General features: G+C 42.1%; 1 protein-coding gene across 1 annotated transcript; it reads left to right on the top strand.

The window, feature by feature from the left end:
* Positions 1-2,335: 2,335 nt before the first annotated feature.
* Positions 2,336-26,765, top strand: LOC145912741 (calcium uptake protein 3, mitochondrial-like). Its single transcript, XM_083000321.1, has 13 exons — positions 2,336-2,562; positions 7,329-7,488; positions 17,702-17,860; positions 18,271-18,353; positions 18,661-18,714; positions 20,266-20,325; positions 20,960-21,013; positions 21,380-21,480; positions 21,751-21,790; positions 22,079-22,210; positions 22,868-22,976; positions 23,264-23,421; positions 24,591-26,765. Exons 1-13 carry the CDS (start codon positions 2,344-2,346, stop codon positions 24,711-24,713), a joined length of 1,452 nt encoding a protein of 483 aa, XP_082856447.1. The 5' UTR covers positions 2,336-2,343; the 3' UTR covers positions 24,714-26,765.
* The last annotated feature ends 783 nt before the right edge of the window (positions 26,766-27,548 follow it).

Genomic DNA, 27,548 nt, shown 5'->3' with positions numbered 1-27,548 from the left:
TCACGATCTGGACCCACTTTCACCTTCTACGTGAGATTCGTACGCGGAAAGTTTGTTGGAAAGTGCCAGAGCAAAAAATTGCGGTTGTCCATTCATTTATGATCCATTAACTGCGTAATGAGGTGTGGAGACAGGCCATAACGTTGTGGGAAACGATCTCTGGTGTGAAACGGGCCGAAGTGCTAAGTGAACTGTTTGTCTAAATTGAACGCCCCGCCGGGCCCAAGCGCCCTCTTTGCCTGTCATGCACTTGGCCGTCGTGGGGGCCACGCGCCAGCTGGCAACTTGACACGCTCACTCATCGCGCTCTGGTGATTGTTTGCGATATCTTGCCATGGCCACGTACTCGCTATTAGCCTTGTTTATCCGAGTCGACACGAGCTGAGGGTTCGAGCGTTTAGAACTCTATTACTGATCGCGGTCTCTTTTGTTTATTTGATCTTGTGCTCGCGGCGTCGTGTTTACCAGTTCACCAAATCGACGCAACCCCTTTTTCATCGGTGGTTTGAGATAACGCTTCTAATCTGCATGCAATGTACTTGAAAGAAAGGTCGAACGCGTTTTGGTCGGAGATATCGAACTTCAGACAGCACTAATTCAAGAATGCAACGGCCAACTTTCCTGATCCACAAAGAAGCGCGTCCAAGGGACTTGGTAGTAACAATAGCGATCGCGCTGTGGATTAGGATGAGTGTTTCAAATCATTCATCGCATTAGTAACTTTCCCGCCGAGCAAATGCGAACAGCCGCAACACGTTTCAAGCAGTCAAATTCTTTGCTCCGTTAATCGCCTGAAAGGAATGACACACAAATGCAGATTATCATATTGCGCGCTTGATGACTCGATCTGGGCTCGATTCGGGTCGTTGCACCTCAAACACACAACTTGCCACGCTTTTTTAATTCCCACACTGACACAATGTTAAAGTATTCACTTTGTCTGGCTGCGAGATGTCGAAATCACGATTAAGTTTTAAGAATATTGCGAATTGAACTCGATATAAAAACTTTACATAAAAAATAAATTCAACTAAGTCATTCAACGCAATTGTCAAATCGATATCGTTTAATAAAGAAAACTACTATTTTAGCACTTTCATCCAGTTGCACCTTGCTATCACATAAACTTCCTGGTATTCAAATAATGAATCAACTGTTTATTGCGCTTTAAAGATAAATCGAATGATTTTTCAAACGTTGAAAATGGGGTCCATTTGTTTTTTTCCGCTCTTTGCTTAGGACTTTCTTTAAAAACTTTTCATCCCTGCCCGAATTGAAGGACAGACACATAGGCACCGCTTATCTGATCGTTCGCCGGGACCTTAAGTTTAATTTCGCTTCCGAACACAGCTTTACCAGCGTCGCGAATGTCAACAATTTCGTTATTGCTATCTCGCCCAGCCACACTCGGCTTACCGCGTAAAGAATGACTTTTCTTTGCCAGGAAAAGCGGTCTGTGAATATCTAAGGGCTGAATCAATGTACTGGCGTCGATATTTCTGCATGATCTATAGAATATCTGGCAGACGATATTCTATATTTACTTTCGGGGGAGTGGGTGGCCTCGCCATCACATGGTTTCGGGCAGGGCACCAGCACGAGTACGATATATTTTCCCTTATTTCTTGGCCAGCTTGGGAAAATGCTGTTGAAAGAAAACAAACGCCGAGGATGCTGTGAAAACAAAGGCGTAACTTAGCGCTATTCATTAAAGCGACAAGGGCGTATTTTATTGCGGTTTTTGAAAGCACGAAATGACTTCAATGTACTGACTCAAACAGACAACAAAAATGTCTTTTACTCATTTTTGTGTTTTTTGTTGTTGTATGATAAGTCGGAAGTAATGCTGAGTCATCAAAGTAACTCTCCTAGTAAAACGATCACTTGGTATACGAAATTACGCATGATATATACGGGGCTTTAGGAGTTGTGAATATTACCATGCCACAGTAACTTGAAGCAATCTTTTGCCATAAGCGCACTTGAAGTGGTCGCGCACCCCGCAAAACTTTACAGTTTCCTTTTTACATATTTTGGAATCATTTTGCGATCAAAAATTTAGTAATGTTCGCTACTTATACAGAGTTTATACTGAAGCCTTTTAGCAAATACCACCAGTGTTTTTTCTTTTTGAATCATCTTTTTAGCCGCGATTGTGTTCCCCAAAAGAAAAAATTTGATTTCTATGCGATCATCTCAAACAGATTTCTTCGAGATTTGCTTGCAATGGCTTTTGTTTGCAATGTTTTTGTTGATATATTTTAGTGCATTGTTGTTTATATTTTAATTATTTGCGTGTGCAAATGGTTTAAAATGTTTCACAAATTCTAGAACACTGTAAAAATGGCTTTTCGGAGGCCTTGGAGGTCTTTTATGAGCAATGTCACATTTGGCAAGTCAAGTTCTCAAAGTAGCAAACTAGGCAGTGCAGCCATGGTCTGTGCAGCCTGTGGATCTGCAATGCTTGCCTACACCATACATCAACGTCAACAGAGCAAATCCAACTTAATGCAACGCAAGTTTCCAATGACCACACTAGTTTCATGTGATGCACCCCAAAAGGTCAGCTTAGTTTTTATTTCTATAGTTTATACAAAACGTTGCACCAATTTTCAGTAAGCTAGCTTTTGCGTTAATTTTCTTTTTTACGTCTACAATTCCATTGTTGAGTTGTTTTAGACACATCTGCCCTTGGATGTCCAAAATTTACAGCAACACATATGTATGTTTGTCGATAGATGTAACATATATTTGTAGGCTCATTGTATATTCATATTGTACTGTTTCTCCCTGGTTTTAAGGTCAAACCTGCTCAAATAATATTAGTTTTGAATGATACAAGCTCTAGGATAGTTTTGAATGATTCATAAACACGAATTCTAAGATAGTTTTTTTGTACACAACAATTAGATGGGAAAACGCCCAGTCTGTCATTTTGCACCAACAGGTAAATGACTTGACAGCTTTCTTTCTTGTAATCGTAATATAATGTTCCCAGGCAATTAGCATACCCAAAGTAAGACTGTTAATTCGTTCCTTTACAAGAGGGTGTGTGCTCACAGGAAGTTATCATTACTGGCTAATGAAATGCTTTGGGACATGTGACCTTTTGCTGGTGTTAAAATTTTAAATCACCACCTTGTGTTGCTCAATTGTGGTGAACTAAATGATTGTGTATTACCTGGGCCTTGGTTCTATAATGTGCAGTGTTAATATTTAACGAGAAACACGGTGAATGTACTTTTATGTTTGTTCATTTGCATTGTGTTCCATTTGTTCTCAGTCTAGGTTGGGCCTTTGCGTTTAGCGTTGTTATATGTAGATTGGAACAACTTTGTAGCAATTTAGAATTCAATTATATGCAATATTACATGTAGAATAAACCTATTTTAATAGTTTCATAACCTATAGGTTTGTAAGTGTTTTATATGTTTATGACTTAGTGCGCCATCTGTGGTTCGGAAATTGTTTCTCAATAGATGTATATCATAAAATAATAATGACTCTTTTAAAAATGGCTTTTCCATTGGCCATTATGTACAGTAATTAGAAGTATAAGCCATCAATTTAAATATAAGCAGTTATCAACCTAGCCTGATCACTTTGAATGCATGTTTCTCTTCAAAATAATAGTGCCTAAATGGCCCAATAAATCAAAGCGAACCCTGTCAAAAAATAATCCTCTCTTTCAAGTGGTTGGTCGTGAAATATGCACCATTCTTAATGAGTCTTGCTCCAGCCAACAAGTTACAAGAAAATGCCCTTAATTGGTTGCTCGGTGGTACCAAGTTCGTGCCCAGAACGGTGTTGTAATTGTGCCCTGGGCCTGGCGTTGGGTAGCACATTGACGCACTGACGTCGAATGTTGGTTTCGCATCCCGGCAAAGTATTCAGTAATTTGTGATAAGCCGTTAATTCGCGCCATCCTCCGATCCAAACTTCCACGTTCCCGTGCGCTGTCAATGCGGTTCGACTTTCTTCGACCACCTGCGCTCGTTTCCAATGTCACTCAAGTGTCTTTTTCGAAACATCTGTGTGTTGTTTGTAGGTTTGTTAATTTCAGCTTGTGACAAACAAAACGTGATACATGTCTTGCAACCGGCGAAATCTTCTATTATAGCAGAGATGACATTGGCCTTCAATCGTATGAAAACACTAAATGCCATTTGAGAATATGGTTTAAAGTCTATTGATCGATTTGTCATAAAATGTAGGTCGATCAATGTAAAACCAAAACAAATTAGCGCGTCATTTGAAGGTTGGTTCTACCATTGTAATTATCCTTTGTTGCTTGAATCTTGAAAATTGCTGTTAGGAATTATAGAATTACACCAGTTGCAGTGTTATTACTTGAATCTAAACGCAGTGTCGTTGCAAACCACGTACAACTTAAAAGCAATCACCAAGTTACATTCTCCATTAAATCGTTTAAAATAAAAAGCCAAGAATTTCTCGACGATTCATTTTGTCTCCCACATTTCCGTTTAAAAGGTTTTACATCTTCCGTCTATTCTATGTAATTTGTGGCAGAGACACATGTATGGTTTCCTTGGTATCTGTCGGTCTCCACATCTTTAATTTCCTCTGTCGGTCTCCACATCTTCAATTTCCTCTGTCGGAATCCACAACTTCAATTTCCCCCCGTACCTTGGACTTGCAGCGGCAACGAAAAATTCCTCTCCAAGCAAATGTACCAATGAATCACTTTGTTTACCGCAAATTGTTCCAAACATGCATAACATAACATGTTTTCGTAGCGCTTTAAAGTCGATTGATGTGTCACAATAATTTAAAAGGGTGTTGGTCGTTTAAATGAATGTGGGAATTCGTTTCAATAGTGGGGGTAATAACTCGAGTAACCCAACTTATCCATGCTTGGCTACATTGTAGGTGCGGCCGACGCGAAAATACCCCAAAACGACTTTAAACTCCCCCTAGTTTGGAAACCCAGTCTGCCGCAGGGGTATCGGAATGAATAGAAACAACAGAACGCGGTCCTGTGATTTTTGGGTCGACTTGATTTCAAAATGTTTGTGATTATTAACGTCGTCTTGGTGTTTGCGCTTGGTAATGGATCCCAATGACCGATTAAGCTGCTCAGCGTGTTGAAAAATTGACCCTTTAGCGACCCGACTAACTCCAACCCTAATCCGTCGTGCACGCCTACACGTCGCCAAGTTTTGTAAAGTCACACGCCAGTGAATTTGAGCTGTGACTTTTGCTTCAGTTAATGTTTTTTTCGGTTTCACCAGTAAACTATGCGACGTAACAGCCGGTATTTTTATTGCCGCAATTTTGCTCTTCTGACAATAATTTCATTGCATCGGCGGTATTTTTATGTAAATCTTGTTTTGTTTTTGGAAATTAAAATACCCCTGGCCATATTAAGTTGGACTTCGCTTTTAATTATTTGCAAATTGTTGGAGGCTGACAAGCGAATATTTTCCCTTAAGAATTTGTTACCATTTTTTCATGCAGTGCTGTTTGCAAACGTGTCGAAATAGAAAACCCGCAAAGGACCCCGAAAGGGCACGCCCCGACCTGCTTCACAAACCTAACATAAACAGAAAACCGATGAGCGGCAAAAATACCAGTTTTCGAGCAGCGAAGATGGCAATCGCGTGGGATTAGTGAAGAGCGTAAACACTCGACGCCATGTCGGTTTCTTGACAGCTTCTCTCGCGTCCGCGCGCGGTTCCCGAATTGTTTATTGACCGGTGGTCGCGATCCTTTCATGCGACTTGTTCATCGAGGCGTCAAACGCGCGATGAATGGATCACCCCCTCTTTACTCTTTGCAGCGTCCGTTGTCGTCACTTTGATGGATGGTGTATTTGTTTTTGTAGCATTTCGGTCTCCCCCCCCACACCGGCCCATCCATCCCGGCGTGTTAACAGCCGGTTTGTGAATCCCAGACATTCGCAATTGTTCTCAGGGGGTAATGATCTGTTTCTGCCCAGTCGTCGACTCCGTATCCCTTTCTTGTGGATTGCACCAAGTAGTTGGCTGGAGAGCCAAGAGCGTGGGCCGAGTATCGACAAGGGACATCGTGTTTTTGATTAGCGCGTGGTCGTGTGAAATTATCCCTCCTCGTATCTCCCTCTTGCGGGTCGTCGAAGTTTGTGTGCGAATCGTCAGCGGTTAATTACAGCTTTCTGTTCTTCGTCGACATCTGATTTAGCTGGCGGTGCGGACACGGGCGCGTCTGACTTTGGCCGTCGCGCAAAACTTTGCCGGGCGTGGATCCGGTCATTACGACTGCCGACAATGAAACTGCTCCCTTTATTCTGCTTAGTATTGGAGAGGCGGGGCAGAGTTCACGCAGGTTACGGCAACACGCGCGCGATTGCGGTTTTAAGGCTAATTGTCACTTGCGCCCTTTGACTTTCGCAATTATTCCTTAAGTCGCCGGGCGATGTGAATTATTTATTGCCAAAAACGCTGCAATTTTGTGATGTTCTGTGGTCGCCACGCCACCTCTGCACTGAGGCGCGGCACTGGCAAGCTATCAGGTCGGAAATGAAAAATTATTATTCGCTCCCACGTGTATTAGGCGTGAAACCTAAATATTAGTCCAGAAATAATCGAATGTCAGGCCTCAGGCTCGGTTATTTGTCCAGATTTTTTCTTGTGACTTGTCGCCGTTTTGTGATTGATAAAGGTGTAAAAGTTGCCTCAATGGAAGTGAATAATTCTTGTTGTGTGAACTTAGTTTTTTTGCAAAATGTTGTGGTTTATTTTGAAGAATCCCATCATTTTAGTCAGAAAAATTGATGTTGTTTTAATGTATATGTTTGATGTAATTGCACAAAATAAAATGGCATTAAAACTCTGTTTATCTGACTTTTTGGCGTAATAAGTTTTTGTAGTGGAGTCGAATTAATGCAATTTATCCAAATTGGTTGTTCTGAAATAGGGTGAATTTTTTTTTGCAAACAACCCAATTGGAACGTGTTTCTCCTAAATGCTTCCACAGGCTGAACAAACTCAAATGAAACGTTTCCCACGGTCACACATTTCCTACACCAAAGTCAGCGATCAATTTTATTTGTCAACTTTTTAGTGATAACGTCACCAGTGGTTGCCTCTGAACCGTTGAAACGTCCCATTTAACTTGCCTTGAATCCTAACCACCTGGCGTGTTTCCCGGGTCAAATACAAGCAGGTTTTAAACCGTATCCATCATTCTTGCCCTGTCAGATACGAGACGCGCTTACAATGCCCTCCTGCATACCGAACACTTAAGATAATGAAATCCCCGACCCGCCAATAGATGAACACTGCGATGTGCTTATTACCCGCTCTCATCCGTGTTTTGTGCATCAACAGGGCAAGAGTGACGGAGAAGCTGTGGCGAAAACGAACAGAGATGTGTATCAGCATATCAGGGAGAAGAGATTCCACGATTTCGCATCCGTTGAAGTCGGTGATGAATTCTTTATGACGCCCCAAGATTTCCTCGAATCCGTCACTGACGAGCAACCCAGACGTGAGTTATGCTGTTATTGTCATTACCTGAACCGCCACGCTTCATCTTCTCCCGCCCATAGAATTGCATAATAAACTGTAGATCACCTAATGACAATACCTATTTGCGAAAATGCCTCTGTGTAATATTGCCACATGTGTTGGAAACAATTGGGAAACTCTGTTAAACTTTTTTGTGTGTTGTCATGTGGTGGAGATTATTCTCCTAGCGATGTTTTGAATGTTATCTAAACGCGAGATTCGAAGAAAATGGTAGATAAGCTAGTCCTGCTAGCTTTGCTATTCAAGATATCACAGTTTTCACGTCAACTTGTTGCCCATAATACTGTTGGAAGGTTCCTGTACTCAGTTAAAGGGTTCTATTTATTTACAACACATAAATAAAAATGCGCATTGGCATTTTGAAACTAATTTTAAAACTAATGTAAATTAATGTCGTTGACCATGAATATGCGATGAGTGTACTGTTTGCTTTTTTTAAATGCACGTGAGAGTTATTTTCACGAAATGTGTAAGGAGTGTGTCATCATTGTTCTGTGTAAGTATCACTCGATACACCAAAATATCGCATTGCAACCAACTAATGTCACGGTTTATCGCGATCTGGACGCAAACAGGTATGGTATATCTCCTACAGCTAGACATCATTAAGCGAAAGACTTAGGTTGCGGTTAGCCAGAGGCATTCAGAATATTCGCGTCAGGGTCTGTATGGGCGCTGTGTTGTTGGCCATTTGATTGACGTTTTGTGGAAGCTAAACCGTAACCTTAAAAGTTATTCAACTTTTTTTGGGTCATACATGCAACTATCTACTGTTTGCTTATTATTCAGATAGAAAATACATCCGAACACGATTGCATAAAAGCCGATTGCATTCTGCTTGAAACCTAGGTTTTTTTCTGTTCATGCTCAGGCACGTTACGCTTGTTTAGAAACACTTTCTGTCGCAAAAAACTTCGAAAAAATCTCAAAAAGGGGAAATAAAACGTTTGCAACAGTTTGCTGGCTTTTAGCGAGACGCTTGTTTTTTCAAAGGGGATTTAGGTCGTCTGATGGGTCAGCGCCTTTGCAAAGACGAGTAACGTTTAATAGCTGGTTAAAGTGATGCAGATTTTATCACTGAGCTTTGAAGTGGAAACTTACCTTGTTGTGGACAAAATAAGAAATGTAAACAACGTTGTCAGGTTTTCAGATTCTTTTGAGTTAGTAAAACTCCGCTGTTACGTCATGTTTCACCTTTTTTAAATTAATTTGGATTTTTTTGGTTAAGGTGGTGTATCAGGGGAGGCTCCAAGCATAGTTTGAAATGAAGACTTATTTGCAAAACCAAGGCCGCTTAGTTAAAGTTTTGTAAATTTTTACTTTAAACCACACATTTTTTCGAGCAGAGGAAATGCACGTGAAGCGCGGTAAATTGCGTGACGACCTTGCGCGTAAAGTGAGGTCTCCCAGCATTGTAGTCATTGAAAATATCAAATTCATCGCCTTACGCGCAAATCCGCAACTAATATATTAAGTCACAATTCAAAGTGTGCGTGACAAGCTGATTAAATTCGCTCCCCCCCACACTCCCCCGCCCGCCGCTCGTTGCCAAACAAAACAACCCCAGCTTAACAACAACCAAGATATCCAGGCCGTGGTTACGTTTCCGTTATCCGGTTTTGATTGGTTTTCGCGGCGTCGTCAACCCCCCCTCCCCGCGCGGCCGACTCCATATTTCCGTAATCAACTCGACGCCGCACAGTGAAGAAACAACATAGTCGATGTGCTTCGTTTTATCCACATTCGCTTAAAAGTCACCCCCTGAAAAGCGCACCGCAGCCCCCTGTTCACTATTTAACATCAATCACGTGACATCCTGTCGTTTGTTGCTCGTAGGATGACCTTCCATTTATTTTAGGACACGCAACTTTCCGCTCGCAGCGTCTCGAAAAAGACTCTTCGACGGTTTGTTTTTGGCGCGGTGCGACCTCTTGTGGCCATCTTGCCTTGCTCGTGATTTTGTGATAAACGCGAACGTTGCACATTTATTTCCAATATTAACGTGTATCAGTAAGCTTCAAATCACTGGTCGTCGCACCACGTTTGGTTAAGCAAACAGGTCCCTGTTTATTCTTAACGTAGCACTGATCAACCAGTATAGTAAGCCTGAAGGCGGCAATTAATTAACGGGTATGTTGAAACCTGTTCTTACGATTAAAGAACAAAAACAAACCAAGATCACGTGACGAAAATAAATCCTCTTTGTCTAGCCACCCTACCCGCCCCATCCGTTTGATATAATCTGGTTAAACCTGCCAATATTTTTCCGTTTCAATCGAGCGTTAAGTCGGAGAAGGTGCAGTCTGTCTGTCATCGCGCTTCGCACTTTTATGCCACATAACACACCAACGCCGACACGCTTTCGACCACTGTTGTATTCCTTCCTCACGCTTTGCCGTAAATCATTGCCAGGATCGTTTACCCTCGGTCCGATGGCCACCAAAGCTAGACCGAGCGACGAAAGAGTCGGGAGCTATTTTCAGGGACTCGCCTGGTATTTATGTAAAACCTTTCAGTTTATCGAATCTTCTCCCGCCAATAGATGGCTAATAGGAGCCCTCTTTTTGCAACGACACGCTAACCTCTCTGGGTCGATACTTGGGTCATATTAACAGGGCGTTGTTTGGCGGCTTCCACTTTGTTCGTCTTTAAATCTTCGTTTTAATGTGTGTGAAGGTATGGCTATGAGATGCGCATGGATTGTCGTGTTGTATCAACATGGCCTGTTTTTATTCCTGTTCGGTGTTTGACCCAAAACTAGAAGGGTGTGTTCAGTCCCTTCCACTGGAATCCATTCGACGTTAAACCCCAGCGCTTGGCTGGAGCGTAAACTATCTCGTTCACTTTAAAGTCGACTTGTGCGACTCTTGTGTATTTCTATATCGAAATGTCGACTCTTACATCGAAAAAAAGTTTATTTTTTACAATTATTATACTTCTGCAAATCTCTTGTAACGCGTATTCGATAATAGGTGAGTCAATACAGAAGTGTTTATGTTTTTTCCTGTTTTTCAGCGTATTCTTGTACAAAATTTTGACGAATATGAGGGAGAAACCTGTTGAAATGAACAAATCAATGATCACTTTATACCCAAAATATATTTTTTTCGATAAAGGTTTTCCGTTTCTATCCCTTTTTTGCGAGGGACAGAATTTTTAAACTCAGTTTATGTGTTGTATTCCGTTACATCACAGCACCAACCCTTCGAGTCTGTTTTGTGGCTCAGGATGGGCACCTGTGTACATAACCCCAGCCAGCAGCAAACTAAACGGTCATCACCTATCTTTACATCACCCTTGTCCGAGCCGTCTTTAACTTTGCCGTTGTTTTTGCAATCCTGTCAACGCACAACTACGTTACAACGTGTTCTCTTGGCGACCTCCATGGCGGTAAGTCGAGTAACCGACCTCCCACACGTATCCGTGAGCCGTTATTAGCCTGTGGTCGCGGTTTTATGGTGAAGGGCGACTATGTGGCGACGGCCAACATTGGGAACAGAATCCCCTTGTTTTTCTGGACTTCACGTGTATGTTGTTAACACGCGATAAATAAGGAAGGGATTGGTTTTAAGTTTAGTCATACATTTGCATTTGTAATGAGGAGCAAAGTATTCCACTAATCCCTTGGCACTTGGGTTGTTTGCTTGCTGTGATGGATGTTAATGAAAGGTCATATCAGTGTGATTTCGGCAGCTTTTCACCTGGCAAAACACAAATGTGCGTGCAAAGGAGTCTGACCTATTCTATCAGACCTTTCCAGTCCTGGATATAGAAACCAAATATAATTCGTTCCCACACTGCAACAGATAGCTGCACCACAGTAGGCAATGTGACAGTGAAATCGCCCCCTTTCTGACGTGCTTTAAAACCGTCGAAAGGACCATTGCAAGAGATGTGGTGTCACGCAAAATTGGTTGTTCGTCGGTGGCTCAGCGCTATTATAAAGTTGCTACAGGGACTTTGGCCGCTGGTGAAGGTCTTACCCCGGTTTCAATTTCCACGTCGCGTGTCAAGGTCCTGCTGCTTAGTCACGTTATGGGGATTGACAATTTTCGAACCGCCGGTATCACGCTCATCCAGTTTCACTTTTGACCCTTACACGGGCTTCGAGCTGTTCCGGTGCCTTGTTGATTGGATTGTTACAAAATTCTATGCTTTACAACTCGTGCTATGATGGTGGGATTTAATTCGTGTTGAAGGGAATTACGTGTTTCAGTTGTTATTCGGTAACACCGTTTACACATGTACGGATTCTGGATATTTCATTTTATTTATATCTCATTGAAATCATAGTCGGGCAAAAAACTATAGGAAAACACTGTTTTGGTTCGAAATATTGGGTTTATGTCGGAGGATTAAAGAGCACACAAATGTATTGTATTTATTCGTACTACCAAAACAAATCCCTGATAAAATTAAGGATATCAGAAACAGTTTTCTTGAATGGCGAAAAACCACCCAAGTGTGTTCATTTGAACCTGAAACGGTACCGGAAAAGTCGTGTGTGTGAACGAACCGTTGTGACAGCGGGGTCGCACGCGAAGTTGATGCAATCTCGCGAATCAATTTGCAGATTAGAACTCGGCCCTGGTTCGCACAACATTGCGTGCCGACGATCGTTTTCCCGTCCCTGACTGGAACCTTTCGCACCACCCCCACCCCCACCCGGCCTGTTTGTGCGTGTGACGTCACGTCGTTGGGGTATTCCCCTTTTGCGGGGTTGGCGGCCCGCATTCTTTGTGCGCTCGTGTGCTCAACTCGCAACGCATGCAGTATGCGCACGCGTGAATAACTTCGTTAAAATGTTTTCGTTTTTTGGTCACGTACTGCTCGCTAACCGAAAAACCGTCGATTATCGGCTATTTTAGCGCCTTTCAATTTCCTCATCCTGTAATTTTAGAAAATGTGGCAAAATGGCAGAACCAACCGTGCGTTTGATGCGTGCCGAAGCAACCCTCCACTTACTTAAGCGAGCCCCACTTTCCCCGCTAAGCGATATTTTTACGAGGATTAGTCATTTGGTCAAGCCAGTTTCCGTTTTAGCTTTACGCACGGTTACCTTGATTTTTCGAGCTAATTAGTATCCAATATCCTGCTCTCAATCAAGTACAAGTAAAGTATTATTTTGCGCGTCACGACCCTGCCTAATGCAAAATCTCATGCGGAGTCAACGTGTTTTAAAGTCCTTATCGATTGAACCGTTATGTGTTTAATCTCCGGAAAGTTGCTTTTCCTGCTAAGAATTTCACTGAAGTCTGTTCCCATGAAAAATACTATGAAGGATTTTTTAAATATTTTTTTAATAGATTTGTTTATTTTTTAATAGATTATGTATTTTCTTGAATAATCAACAGGTAAACGCTATAGTGGAAGGAGAAATACATCGGCAATTTTATAAACTTTTGTCTTTTCCTTAAACTCCAAAAAGCCGCGAAAATCCACACAAAAATTCACATCTCAAAGCGAGTGTTTGGGAGTAAATGGGTCTTACTCATCGTTATCAATGTTGTCTGTTCGGCGTTGACCGTCGCCACGACTTGTTTACCTGCAAAGACCGTTGGAAGGTTTCCATTCCGTCGCACGCATTCACCTATCACGTTACCACGTTGTTTGGCACGCCAACTTGTGGCATCTTTTCATAACAGGAGAAATAAACATTGCTGTCCTGACTTTTTTGGTTACTTATTTTTCTATCAACTAACAGGGGACTTAGGGCCACTATTATTGACTTTTTGCGCTCGGTTCCGAGTGATTTATGGTGAGTTGCACTGTCACTACAGTCACCCAGCGCGAAGACCTATTAATAAACGTATTAGGTGTCGAATTACGGCCGGGTGTGGAAAAAGTAGGCGATGATGGTTCCGTGCCACGGTGTTGGGTGTTCTGTAATAGTGGCCTTGCTCTTGCCGATGTAGGCGATAAGACCGTTTAACGTAGCCCGCCCGCCCCACTGTGATGCTGCAACCCTGGCTCAGACACGCGATCTTGCCTTCCACCTTCGCACCGAAAAGTTTTTCGCATTCTCCGTCGCCCAAGTGTTTATTTGCTGGTCGTTAGTCGCCGCACGACTCAATTTCGCTTCGGCATGCGTTTAACTTACACGCTGACGCGCGACTCTGAGGCTGATTGCCTGCAAATCGTTTTGTCGCGCGAGTTCTCTTGTCCATCACCATGTTTGGAAGCCGGTTAAAAAAATGCTGTTACGGTTTTCGGCACGGGAACGCGACCACAGACACGTCCCGACTTCAGTGCTTGGAAAGTGACAGTAATAAACTTTCCATAGTGTTTTGTCCATTAATCATCGACACTAAAGCATTGGAATGTCTAAATTTACGTGGGAGAACATTATTTGTTGATGCAAAATCCCATACGGCGAGACTAGCAGTCAAGGGATACGAGGAACTGTCGCACTTCTCAAGAGCAATCCAGCACGCGGTTTTTAAACTTGGCAGTCCATCAAAGTCTTCGCCAGTCGCGATAAAAGTTTAAATCCTTCACCGCCGAGTGCCGTGGATTAATGGCATCTCGTATTGTCGAGAAACATCACGCGAAGTCCGACAATTCCCACCGACCCCGACGTTCTAACCACGTGACTCAGTGACCCCTGTGACCTTGCCGGGATTTATTTGGGGAGGATGTTGGAGCGGTCCGGACGCTCGGGGAGGAATTCCCTTTGGCCCCAGGTTGTGTCAACCAAAGCACGCTTATCCTCACACGGCTTCGTGCGCTTTCGCGCGGCAGGCGTCACGAATAGGGGTGAAGTTTGCTGGATGTTGTGCGTGCCGGGGATCGGATTGTGCCACGCGACATGCGACACCATGCTCCAGCGCCTGGGCTTAGGTCAAATCGCAGCCGCAAAACGCTTGACCTCGAGTGCTGTTTCCGCGTCTCGCCATTGTTACCTGGACAGCCCTGTCCGCTTTTAACAGGTGGATTCCATATATAGCATTCCCCTATTTAACTTGTCCCCTATTCGGACAACAGCAAAATCCCGCGGCCGCTGACAGTTGATGCCGTAATTCCCGCGGATGATCTGCCTTCTTATGTCCCTCATCCGCCTGTGTCGTGTTGGTATTCGTCGGTGTTCAACATTCTACCCCAGTTTACGATAAGCTTGCCTTTCTCCTCCGGTGCGACCGCGGCAGGCATTATGCTAAGAGCTATGCAAGGAACGTTCGCAACCTTCCCTGCGTCTTGTGTTTGGGCGTCGATGTGATTCTGACCTTTCCTGCGTGTAACTCTGCACCTGGTTTCGACATTGAGAACAGGGGATATGGCAAGTTGCTAATAGACAAATACTAGCCGAGAATTTGTCCGTAAAAGGTCAAGTGGTGCTTTGGGGTTTGTTATCGAGAAGATCAGGAGCGCAAATGTTTCGTTTTTTGTCTTCAATATGGTAGACTGTTTCGCTTTCTTGGGAAAAAATGGTCTTTCCCTTTCCATCAAAATAATCGAGCCAATAAGCGGACTCGGAGGCACTGCACCCTGTGTGTAGCTGGTGACAACTTGAACTGATTAACTTCAAGAATAAGATACGACATCTTTCTTCGCCGAGGTCTTAAAACCAAACTTGCAGAAACGATACAGGTGGCGAAAAAACAACCACAAGACGCCATTAGGGAGAACGACATCTACAAATATGGACGCTGAACTGTTTACTGGAATACCACGGAGTGTTTCGTCACTTATTTGCGACGCGTGTTGCCCTCGATCGACTGAAGACCCAGGGTAGCAGTCGCCACAGCATTCCCTGTATCGGCATCTTTACCCACAACGACCGGACGAGACGAGGACTGGATCCCGCGGGCGCTTCGGTCGGTCGCACGCAACGGGAAGTTAATTGTGTTGTCAGACAAACACAAAACTCTCGCGCGTTCGAGTCGACTTCGTCGCCGCGATTCCGACGTTGCCGTGGCAACGATGCGAAGGTCGCAAATAAATTCGAGCCGCGCCACTCGTTGTGAAAGAACCGGGGGCGCTTTGATGAGTTGCCGGGGGTTCAGGGAAATTGAAATTGCGGAAGGCCCCCGTCTGTTCGCACGTCGTCTTGACGTTGTTCGTCACTTAATTTGATTCAAGGGGATACTTTTGCTATTCAAGTGGCGAGCAATCGAACGTGCAACGGAGTTGAACCTCAGTAACACTCTACCATGCGAACCGAAGCCAGATTTTGCGACAGATCGTCGTTATACAAAACAGCGACGAGTAAACGAAGCTCGTGTGATTCTCGCTCGTCGTTCCCATGGGCTTCCAAGCGCGGGGATGTCCCTGTTGTGGTACTCTTCAAAGTGGCCTGAAGGAAGCAGTGACTAAGAATGGGCGGCAGAGGGAGATACGCGTCGGTCACGACAGATTTCGGCACCTGCTTTGCTTTTACTGTAAACAGTCAGCCGACAATAAAGTAGATCGCTATTTCCCGGATGGGGACAACTTCTGCCACATTTCTTTCCTCGCGAGTTCAACATACTTGGAGGCTTTGCAGGTCATACCGAGGCATTTGTCACAGTGGTACCACCTATCCGCAGGCCAACGCCCTGTAGTAACCCCGCGTATTTGACCCCGTCCGTTACGCCCGACAATTACCCCGTTTAAGCGACGTTGACCTTTTGCTTGCCACTCGAATTTTGGGAGCTACTTGAATTTTCAGTCATTGCCAGGGGAGCCTACGCCTAACTTGTCTTGCGTGCTTTTTGGCGTTTGTGACGAAAAGTTATTTTTTGCGACAGGAAGTGCCCATCCGTAGGCAAACACGGCCAGTCCTGCAGCTTTAAACCGTGGTCAGGTGCTTGTGTAGACTCGCCTGTCGGTTCCCACACCAGAAAGCTCAAGGGTTTCCCGTCTTGATGATTTAATCACTTGTTGTTGCGATTTTTAAAGACATCGGCAGTGATTTACCCCGATTTTGGCGCTTTAAGTCCTCAGATGAACGGAAATCTAAGCACGGTTGTATCACTATTTTGCCGTCGCTACAGTGTGTCATACGCCTGGGGAATTAACAGTAAATATGACAGCGCCCTGTTCTTGTTAGTCACACTTTAAAACATAGCTACCTCTGCACCGCTATATCTGTATAACAAGACCGTCGTCGACGCCCACGTGTTATTTTTATTTTTGCCCCAAACTCATTATTCCGTCCCCGCCAAAATGACTCAAACACTTCCGAGCTCCTTCGGAAATCACCGGAAAGTGTGTCCGTTCCGCTTGAGTGCGCTCGTGACACGGTCTTGGAATTGCTGACGTCATCGCCCCTGTTTCGCGACGGTTTTCGACATTGCAAAAACAAAGGCGCGGTCCCTTTGGGCCATGTTTAATCCATGAGTTTGGGCCTCCGCCACCCGGCAGCGAAAAGGAGCACCGGTGGACCCCCCACTGGGTAAGATTCTCCGATAAAACGCGATTCGAAATCCGGTGTTTTCGGATTCTTTCTCGTTTGAATTCGGCGAAAAAGTGACGTAACAATGCGGCTCTATTGTCCTGGGCGGATTTTCGCGTTCTGGCAACGATTTTCCTGCAATAACATTTGGAAAAGTAACGCGGTCAATTGCACAAAGACGGTTTTATGGAGGTCGAAGATGTAAAGCTACCAGGTGGTACCTGTTCTTATTGAAAGTAGTTTTTTGTTGTAAGATTGTTTTGAATTTGATGTGGATGATTTGCAGCGCGATAACCGCGTGTCGTCTACACTTGAATGTTCGGGTTTGTGCAAAAAAGTCTTTTCCCTGCCTTCAAATGTACAGGGAGTGTCCGTCCTATACTACAAGTGGCTTTTACACTTTTACCGAGCGCCAGAATGTCGTGAAACGTCAACATGAGTTTGGTTTATTTATTTCCTTACCCTTAAGTTCGTTATGCGGCTGAAGCCAATCCCCAAACACTCGGTCACGTGGTGTCCTATTTACGTGAGCTATGACCCCGTTAGGTTGGAGCAATGGAACAGGTCGTACATAGAATTATTTGTGTGATTTATGTGCATTCCATCAGTGTAACTGGTCGCTTCGTTTCTCGTCTTGCAATTTCCATTAACGCGTCGCTATCGCAACTGGCCCTGGGCGTCCGTCCATGAACTTGGATTGAAAAAGGCTAAAATTTGTAAAATAACGGCATTTTTATTCTGTCATTATTTACAGAGTTTCGTGATTTTAAACCTTTTTTCTCAAATCTCTTCTTTTCAGCTCGCATTGGTCACATGAAGTTGGGTGAAAATAACGTAAAGTCGATGTTAAGTAAAACGCCGAACCAGAAGAAGAATTCATCGCGATTCTTCCGATCTTTGCATAACAACGGTCTCATCTCATACACAGAATATCTTTTCCTTCTGTGTATTTTGACAAGTAAGTTGAAGGCATTTAACTCAACAGATTTCGCCATATATTGCGTAAACATAGGCTTCTATTTTTTAAACTTGATGAAATTGGAAAAGTGGGACTATTCTAGTTCACCACATGCATGGATTATCGCCCAAATGACAACAAAAATTTGCTTCCACTGAAAAAGAAAACTTAGCAGAAATGATCTTAATTTAGAAAAACAAAAATGTTATATCGGTGTAATCACTAAGATATTAATGTTACCAAACCAAGTTTTAATTCAAATAAGGTTGTCCTGTAACAACCGAGTGTCGAAAATGTAAGCGTTATATAAGGGAAGACCTTTCCCGGAAAAATGTGAACTGTGGTATATGCGGTACTACTCCGCTGCGCCCACTAGCGTCGCAATAATTCTCAACATCGGATTGTTTCAGAGCCGAAGATGGGGTTCGAGATCGCCTTCAACATGTTCGACGCCGACGGCAACTGCAGGGTTGACAAGAAGGAGTTTTTGGTGGTAATTTCATTTTTTTAAACCTCTTTGCTTGAATTTGCAATGAAATGATTTGAACCAGTTCCAAAAAAACGATGTTACTTTGTTGATGGTTTCTACGTACACCCTCTGTTGTTTAAATTTGTATTTTGTTCAGAGTTATTAAATCTTCTTCGGTTTCCGTATAAAACAAATAGTGCCATATGTTTACGAATTATCAAAAAATCTGGCCGATAATACGGAAAATATTGACGTGTTTTATTTATTTATTTAAGATCTGTTCAATAGTAATACCGAAACGCCCAATTATCATTCCACTGTTTCTTTATAGTTGGAAGAGATTTTTCGGAGCCGAACAGAGAAACAGTGTTACGACGAACAGGGGGTAAGTTTTCCTCATATTAAACGAACTAACGATCGAGGTGTGGGGGGTGTTTGTTAGGTCGGGAGATTTAGATAAAGAGAAGTCAGGAAAGTGCGATAGGTTCAACTTTTTCGAAGTTTGTGACCCACCAAGTTTATGTTTTGAAAGAGTTATTTAAACTGTGAAGTTAGTTAAATTTTATTAAATACCAGAATTCCATAGCTTCTCACACCACTGACCACAAGGTCAACACACCGGGGTCAAGGGTCAATGTCAGCGCACAGCAGAGGAAAGGACAAAACCAACGATGCATGACAGTATTAGTCCGATAACTTAGTTAAAGGAAGGGGCACCACTTTTACATAATAGTTTGACATTTAAAAAGTTAAAATGTCGTTAAATGTGACTTGCCAAGCTCCATGTTCTGAAGAGTTATTCAAACAATTAAATGTACTTAAACGAGAACTTTCAGATTTATTTGTACTTTTAGAGATTCCAGCTTAGTTTTTAGAAAAACATTCATACATTACCTTAGAGCCAAGCTTCAAGACGTTATAGCCAGTATAAAATCACTCAGTAAAGTAACAGGGTTTTCCAATGAACTCAGGTTAACTATGAAGGGAAAGCCACTGTATTTCTTAACCTAACGAGAGCCAGTGACCATTAGCTGTACACTGCTTCACCTACCAGGTCTTATCAGTGCAGTTGGTGACTGGTGACGGTCATACATGGCAACTATTGCCAGGCAACGACTATTCCAATTCACCGATGCAGCTACCAGTTGCACTGATGAGACCATATCAAAGCAGTGTGCTCTGTTTGCAGCCTCACACACTTTGTTAATATCATTAACTAATGTTTCTGTGTACATTTACCTCTGCTCATGGGTCTGACCGGTTTGCGCATGTTTTCACCGTTTGAATAACCTGGTTTCCAGTTATCAAGCGTGGTTTCGCGTGTTTAATTGATATGTTGCACGATATGTCGGTTTCCCCATACTACCTTCTTTGGTGCTCATTAACTTCTTACGCCAACCAGTGTTTTGCTCAACGTACCAAACTTTCCGTTTCAGCTGCAATCCTGCTCTTCCAAAGTATATTTCTTTTCAACCTATTCTCTTCAGGGATTTTTTTGGGGCATATTTTTTTTCACTTTTAGATTAGCAAAAATTTGCCAAACACACCGCACTTAGTTTATAGGTATACAGGCTTCTAAGCCCAGGCATTGCAGCCTTGCTGGAGCAGCCACTTTTTCCTGGCAAGTCGGAGCGAGATCTGAAAAATCAAGCTCCCGGTGAGGTTTGAACTCACGACCGATAGTTTAAGTTACGAAACGCAGCGTGGTTTTTCGTATCTTCTTCCGGCTTGTCAGATAAGCATGGATTCGACTGCTTTGATGTTGTCGTTACTCGACAAGAAAGTCCCTAAAACATAGCTGATATATCCGTTCCATGCACTGTAACACTTGAGGTCTGATCGTATGAAGGCAGAACATAGGCCAGTATAATAAACACGATTTACGGTGATTCCTTTAGCATGTGTGTGTTACTTGTGCACCATATCTCTTCCACAGCGTGATAGGTTTAGACGAATAAGCAAAGACAACGTTTCACCTGATGATGGTTCGCCCTCGGTATGGATATCCATTGCTTGCATGCTTCACCTCACACATATATACGTTCTGTTATTAGCCACGTTCGTTTTCGTGCAATCTTGTAACTTCCACAGTCCTTTTGGCTGTTGATTAGTCTTTGCTTTATCCAATTATTTACGAACAAATTATCGCTGTGATTTAAAAAGTTTTGGTTTCAAATCAATCCACGCAGATCTCGGGTTCATTTTTCGTGACTTACTTTTTAGGTTTAATGACATCGCAGTCGGCGTAACTTATCTAAATTAGTTCAACGGAGTTCGTCCTTTGTAATTCACGCGAGGCTTAAGTTTGAAACGAAAGTAATACGCTTCAAAGAAAGTTTTAAACACACACATACTCACAATTCTCGAATGGTTCATAGAGCAAGCACCCTTTCCTCAGAAGCAATTTCATTTGAAACCAATGTCACTCATATAATTATGAAACCAAACAAGCACTGGTTTGAAATGGTCGCCCATATAAGCATGATCAACATGTTTGGTGACGTGTTTGAAAAATAAAACCCCGCTTTAACGGTTTGGCGGGCAAGAAAAGCATGATACCACAGTATAAAAATGCATGCGTAAGGTGTTGAAGGCAAAATACATACGCAATTACCGAGGTTTAATTGCAGTTACCAAGTACGGATCAAGTTAAGCCCCGTGTTCCCATATCTCAAATCAAAAGGGTAATTTTTAATGTATTTACTTTAATCATTAACTGTTACACGAGTATTGCACTGCATATTTGTAAACTTTCTTAAATTCTAAAAGACCATATTTGTAATGTAAACGCCGCACTCGCAAAGATATAAATTAGTGGCTTGCTGGGTTTGATTGGCTTGCAGTAGATGTAGAAGTTGCTTTGTTGTTTTTTTGTGTGTTTTTATGTTATTTTTTGCTCTGTAATCGCACACCGGGCTTTTGCATTACTTTATCTCAATCTCAGCTTTGTTGCTTAAATGTCGTGAATTTATTTCGTTTGTTTTTTAATACTGCACCTACCTTGTAACTTCACCTTAGCTCGCAAGTTTGACGTTATTTTATCCGTAAAGAGTCTGAAGGAGAAAGATGAGCGGGTACAGGACACAACATTGCTGATTCACTTCTTCGGAAAAACTGGAAAAAATGATCTCCGATTTGACGATTTCTACCAGTAAGCTGCAGTTGCAATGTTGTAATTTATGGAAATAAAATATTTACATGACCCTTGAAGAAGAGAAAGTGATCCTGTGAAACCACGTGTTCTTAGAGTAAAAAAATTTACGTTGTTATTTTAAAAAGGCCAACTTATTAAAATACAATAATTTAATTTAAAACGGGAAGAAAAAATCCCACGTTTCTTAAATCAAAACTAAAATCCGGAAGGACGATTATTCTGTGTTTATCTAGCTTCACTTATGCTTACCAATACCTACTTTTTCAGGTTTATGGACAATCTGCAAACGGAAGTTTTGGAGATGGAAATATCCTTTTTGAGCGTGTTTTTTTTAAAGTTAAAGCCACTAAATTGTTTAAAATAAAACTTGGTTTCAACGTGGTTAAATCCCAAAATATTTAAACCAGTAAAAAAGTGTAAACACCAGCTTTGAAGGGCGTTCTTATCCCTGTTGAACAAAACATAAAATCTAATAGATTCAAAGGGGGATTAAACAAGGGTTTTAAAGCGATGACGCAAGTGATAAATAAAGGGTATTTGTGGCGAATTTTAAACTTTAAAGTAAGATCGAAGTTATTCCTTAACCCCAACCAACTTCCTCGCTTATAGCCATGGAATGGCGACGATTTCCGAAACCGAATTCGCGCGGGTTCTGCTTCGATTCACAAATCTCGACGATATTGAAGAGGAGATTGAGAAGGTTGCTGGGCGAATACAGGAGGAAAAAGTATGATGTCCTTATAATTTTATACTTTGTGTTACAGCTGGTTTTGCAGGTGTGCGTTCTTTGTCTTTTTAGGTGGTCAATATCACTTACAATATAATCTAATTATCTACTACTGTATAGAATCTTAAGTCAACTCCTTGCCAAACCGACGACTTCGGATTCAATTGCAGGAGTTGTTAAAAAATCTGTTACTTAGTCTTTGTTGGCCATAAGATATCAGGAGATTCTGATGACACAAACTTTCATCGATCTAATGTAGATCTTAGTGGAATTAGTGTTTTTTGCGCCCAAAGTGAAAATTTATGACGTCATTAAATATTCGGATTCAGCAAAGTAACATTTTTGTGTTGAATCCTTCTTATAAAACAACGAAAATATGTTGTGTTACCGAAGCAGCGTTGATTGCTGGCGGTGTTCCGTGACAATAACGTATATGATTGTTTCTGTATTTACTTGTGCACTTTTTGTGACAGACGGTTCCCTAAAATCTTTAATCGAACGAGCTTTGCACGAGCTTAATCTCGCTTGATAATGTGCAGCAAAATCTAATAAACAATCTGTCAAAGTAGTGCAACCTGTAACTACAGAAGTTACAGACCTGATACTGACACGACGTATTGCAGAAATTGAAACATGATTGTTGAACTTTTCTCGCAGGGAATCACGTTTGAGGAATTCAGGTCTTTCTTCCAATTTCTCAACAATTTGGAAGATTTTGCGATCGCCATGCAAATGTACACCCTTGCCGGAAGGTCCATTGGACAAGGTGGGTGGGGTGGATAATCTGAACATATTTGTTTGTGTTCATCAGTTCCTAAGTCTCGTCATTTGTGTTTTATCTTGCTTCCAAAGAAAATCTGCACAAAGATAATAAAATCTAAACAGAAACTAAAGACTTAGAAATAATATGCGGAGTTTCCCAATATTTTGTTTGTAAATGTTTTAGTTATCTTGAACTTTCAAAAGACCAGTTGGTTAAAATAAAAAATTAGTCCCCATTATTTCTGTTCATCGTAATGCATTCAACATTAAACCATGTCTTGATATTTGCAGACGAATTTAAGAGAGCCGTGAAGATTTCAACCGGCCATGAGTTGTCTGAGAATTTGGTGAACACACTTTTCCAAATATTCGACAAGGACGGTGACAACAAATTGAGTCACGTTGAATTCATGGGAGTTATGAAGGATCGAATCCACCGAGGATTTCGGGTGAGTTGCTTCAGGCTTTCGAAGATGCGTTGCTCAATTTGCAAGTGCGAATAATCGATGATTTTCGAATGATTAAAAGCTTCGTAAAAAATCATCGCTGTTTTTGGATTCGGTTAATTTCTATTTTGGTGATTTATTTTGGCAATTAGATGATTGCATTTATACGATTTGCATTGATCCATGCTTTTATGAAGCTGCCGTCTCTGTAATCTATAAATCCCACACCATCAGCAATGTTAAAACCGACACAAAATGCATGAGGTCTGCGCTTCTGACATGTTATGGAATTCTGTGGGGTTCGCCATGGCTGCTTTTACTATACAGCGGTGAAAATCGCAGTGACACTGAAAATTATCTTCAAACTTTTGAACATCAATCGTCACCTACCGCTTAATTATAAACAAATATTTAATTGATTGCTTTTTCTCTTGCATCCAAACCCAGTTTACGAAACAGGTGAGAAAAAAGCTCGTTTTGTTTGTAGAACTTGATCTGCCGCCTCTCAGTAATTATTTGAATGTTTTTCAATAAGTCCTTACTTTGCCTGCGTTTTTACCCTTTCAAAAACTGTCCGTTTCGTCTGTCTTTTCTGTGCACATTGTTTCCCACCAAGAAGGGGGTGTGTTGCGTTGGAATCACGTGGTTTAGTAAACGCCCACTGTTTTGTGACGTCACGACTGCAATGTCGATGTTGTCCGTCCACTTAGCAATTGGTTACTTCGAAAATTTCGTTTTGTGTAAAATCGCCGAACCAAAGTTCTCTGTCGGGTCGGGGACTTGTTATAAAACCTTTAGCCCTGGGCCCCTGATGGCAAACTGTAATACCTTAAAGTTTATTTGTTTCCGTAGTACGCTTTAATCGTTATTTGCAATAGTAACCTCCAGTCCTCCACCGTGTGCCGCTGTGAACACGAACCTACGTAATAAACCAAACCCACATTTTATGACCGTTCCAAATTATTTTATTATTTTGTTCACGTGATTTAACTGTCAATTGCTCAGAGGGTAAAATATCCGGGGTATTTTCCCTAAAATACAACGAACAAATTCTGATCGGTTTCGAATCAGGTTAATTTCCCTTCTCGAAACCCGATTTCCTTTGAGTAAAAACTAGTGGTTTCAGAAAAAATCCACAGGAAATTTTAACGAAACCGACGAATCTGTTTCAGCGTCAGGGCGTTGCACGGAGATATCATGGCACGAAAGGATTCCGTCGGTGCGTCTCCTTCGAAACACGTCTGTATTTACGTGACCTTGCCACGCATTCACAGCCAAACAAGTACTTCCTGTAATCCCCCCCCGCCGCATCTACCCCGCCCATACAACGCCCCCTCGTGTTACCCATGTATACGTCACATGCTTATATGTCTGAAACTGCAGTGACGTAGCGTGGAATGCTCTGTGAAGGACGAACCATATTGGCTAAGATTTTTCCACTCATTAATCTTCCTTTAATTACTTTAAAACCGTGTTGTTCCCATAACAACCCACGGTAAACCGCCAAGAAGTTCGTGAATCGCATGAGATTCGACGCTACGACGCTTTCGAACCTTTGTGTCGCTTCGAATTACTCGATCTCATATCAATTGGGGAACCCCCACTGTAGAGATTCAACGATTGACGTAATATCGTTTTCCCGCCAAGTTTGCCGTAAGCTCTTTTTCGCCACACGTGGATCTGCCAAATTCGAATCAGAACCAGAGACCTCGCCTTATTTGCTGATTATTTCGCTTTACGTTTCATTTTACGTTTTTGCATGTCGTATCGACCTCTGTTAGTTTTGTTTATTTTTTCATTTCGTTTTATTTCATTGCACGATAATCACAGTGGTATTTCAGTATGGCGTAGAGCATGATGTGCATGTTAACGTATTATCCACAACCATTACCATGTGCCTATAACCCTGGTGTAACAAGCAAGCTAGTCTGTGAACTACCAGAAATGGTGATATTTTATTTTAACGTTGACCGTGTGTGGAGCACTGGCTGTATTCAAGTGATTAGGAGTTATTTTTAATTATGTAAAGTGCTTGCTAATATTGTAGATGTAATACTTGTTTGTGGCTTACAACAGCTTTTTTACATTATTTGCTAGTGCCTGTTGTTCTTTCATTAATCCACTTGCTTGTGTTTTCCCGTCACTGCACGCTCAGCTAACCAAGAACGACAACCACGTGGGATGGAAGGGTTTCCAACATTGCATCAAACATCGGTTCGTTCACGACTAATCGGCGGCTTGTTGCAATTCTTATCCCCGCCGAATCGCCGCCCGTCGCCGCCACTTGATTCTGCCGCTTTGATCTCGTTTCGCTGTCTGCTTGCCAGCACGAAGCTTAGCAATTATATCAATAAAAGCTTGCCTTTGGGTTTGCTTGCCTTTTATGTTTGTTTAGTTTGCCGCCATTTATGTTCATGTCCGGAAGGTCTTTAAAGTTATTTTAGAAAGTGTGGGATTTTCACATTTGTGAACAATGTCGTTGGTTTGCGGTGATTTTTTATCGCTCTGCAACATGAGTGCTCTTTTAAAGATGCTTGGAGGTTTCCGACCAGAAACCAAGCCTCAGTTAACTGAAACCAAACCCTTTGTTTTATGGTTTATTGTTTCTTAAACCAGTTCATTACCGAAAGTGGACCCCCCTGCATGCCAAAAATTGGACTGGCCCTGCCGAGTATGACCCTAACCACCCAATTTTTTTTTATTTTATTGTTATGCTGGTGAAGTCTAATCTTATGAAGCATGTTGGATGGGATGGTTTTACCAGATGTGTGCGCCAAAACTTCAAACGGACGTCGAGCACGTGACCTCAACTGACCAATCGTCACACTTGCATGCAAGGGATACGGCGTGACCTCTGAATTAACAACATCACAAAAATTCACCCGGGTTTAATTCTTTCGTTAGCACAAGTGTGGCTTTCGTCTTTTCATTTGCTTATTTTCGTGTGAAAAAATTATCCCATCTTGTAAGTTCGTTTCATAATTTGCTGTTTGTTGCACAAAATTTGCCTGGTGATTTTCTGTCATGACGATAAATTTACGAATTGTGTCCTTGGCACGAAACCGAATTTGGCCCTTTGTTTTGGAGTGTATTGGCTTGTAAACCCACAACCAATCGAGTTTGTTTGAAATGCTTGCTAATTTGCGAGGTCAGATTTATGAAAGCGTCAATGTCAATATAGTAATACTGCGCTTTATAATACCCAACCTTGCTCATGAACGACTGTAAAAGTGTTGCACTTTTAGAATCCAATCCTGTTTCTAGTGTAGTTTGCAACTGTTGTTTGATGCTATGTAGAGTATGCCGTACATTAAGATCATCATATATAAGTAATAAAGTGATACGAGTGTGAAAAGTGTAGAGTTGGTGAGGATAGGAGGGTAGGAATTTTTAATTTAATGGTAACACAAAAAAGGTTATTGTACAGTTTCTTACAAATGTTACAGCCAATTTTTGTAAGGTTTTAGTTGGCTTTTATTTCCCAAACAATTTTATCCTTGCGAAATAGGTCATTTTATTTAGTTGTTTGTACAACAATATATTAGCATAAGCAAAGTGGCGCCAATAATATGAATTGCGGAAGCTGCAGACAGATGACCGACCAAAAAGGTCTCATCAGTCCATCAGGTATGACTTTCAGACGACTTTGCTGACCGGAATTGGCGACGTGAAATTTTCGGTCGATTTTTGAAAAAACACCAAGGCTAACCCCTTTCCGTTTTTTCAGATTTGGGCCAAAACAAAAATGTCCGGTTTTAGCCGGAAATCGCCGGGATATTCCTGTTTCAAACCGGTTGGGGCCGGTTTCAGCAGCCTCTCGAACCTCCAAACCGGTTTAAACCAGAATTGGAGACGTGAAGTTTTCGGTCGATCTTTGAAAAAACACCAAGGCTAACCCCTTTCCGTTTTTTTAGATTTGGGCCAAAACAAAAATGTCCGGTTTTAGCCGGAAATCGCCGGGATATTCCTGTTTCAAACCGGTTGGGGCCGGTTTCAGCAGCCTCTCGAACCTCCAAACCGGTTTAAACCGGAATTGGAGACGTGAAGTTTTCGGTCGATTTTTGAAAAAACACCAAGGCTAACCCCTTTCCGTTTTTTTAGATTTGGGCCAAAACAAAAATGTCCGGTTT

Source organism: Ascidia mentula, chromosome 8, assembly GCF_947561715.1.
Source record: "Ascidia mentula chromosome 8, kaAscMent1.1, whole genome shotgun sequence".
In the NCBI taxonomy this organism is placed as follows: Eukaryota; Metazoa; Chordata; class Ascidiacea; order Phlebobranchia; family Ascidiidae; genus Ascidia; species Ascidia mentula.
Note: the sequence above shows the minus strand (reverse complement) of the source record. Positions and strands in the feature narration are given on the sequence as shown.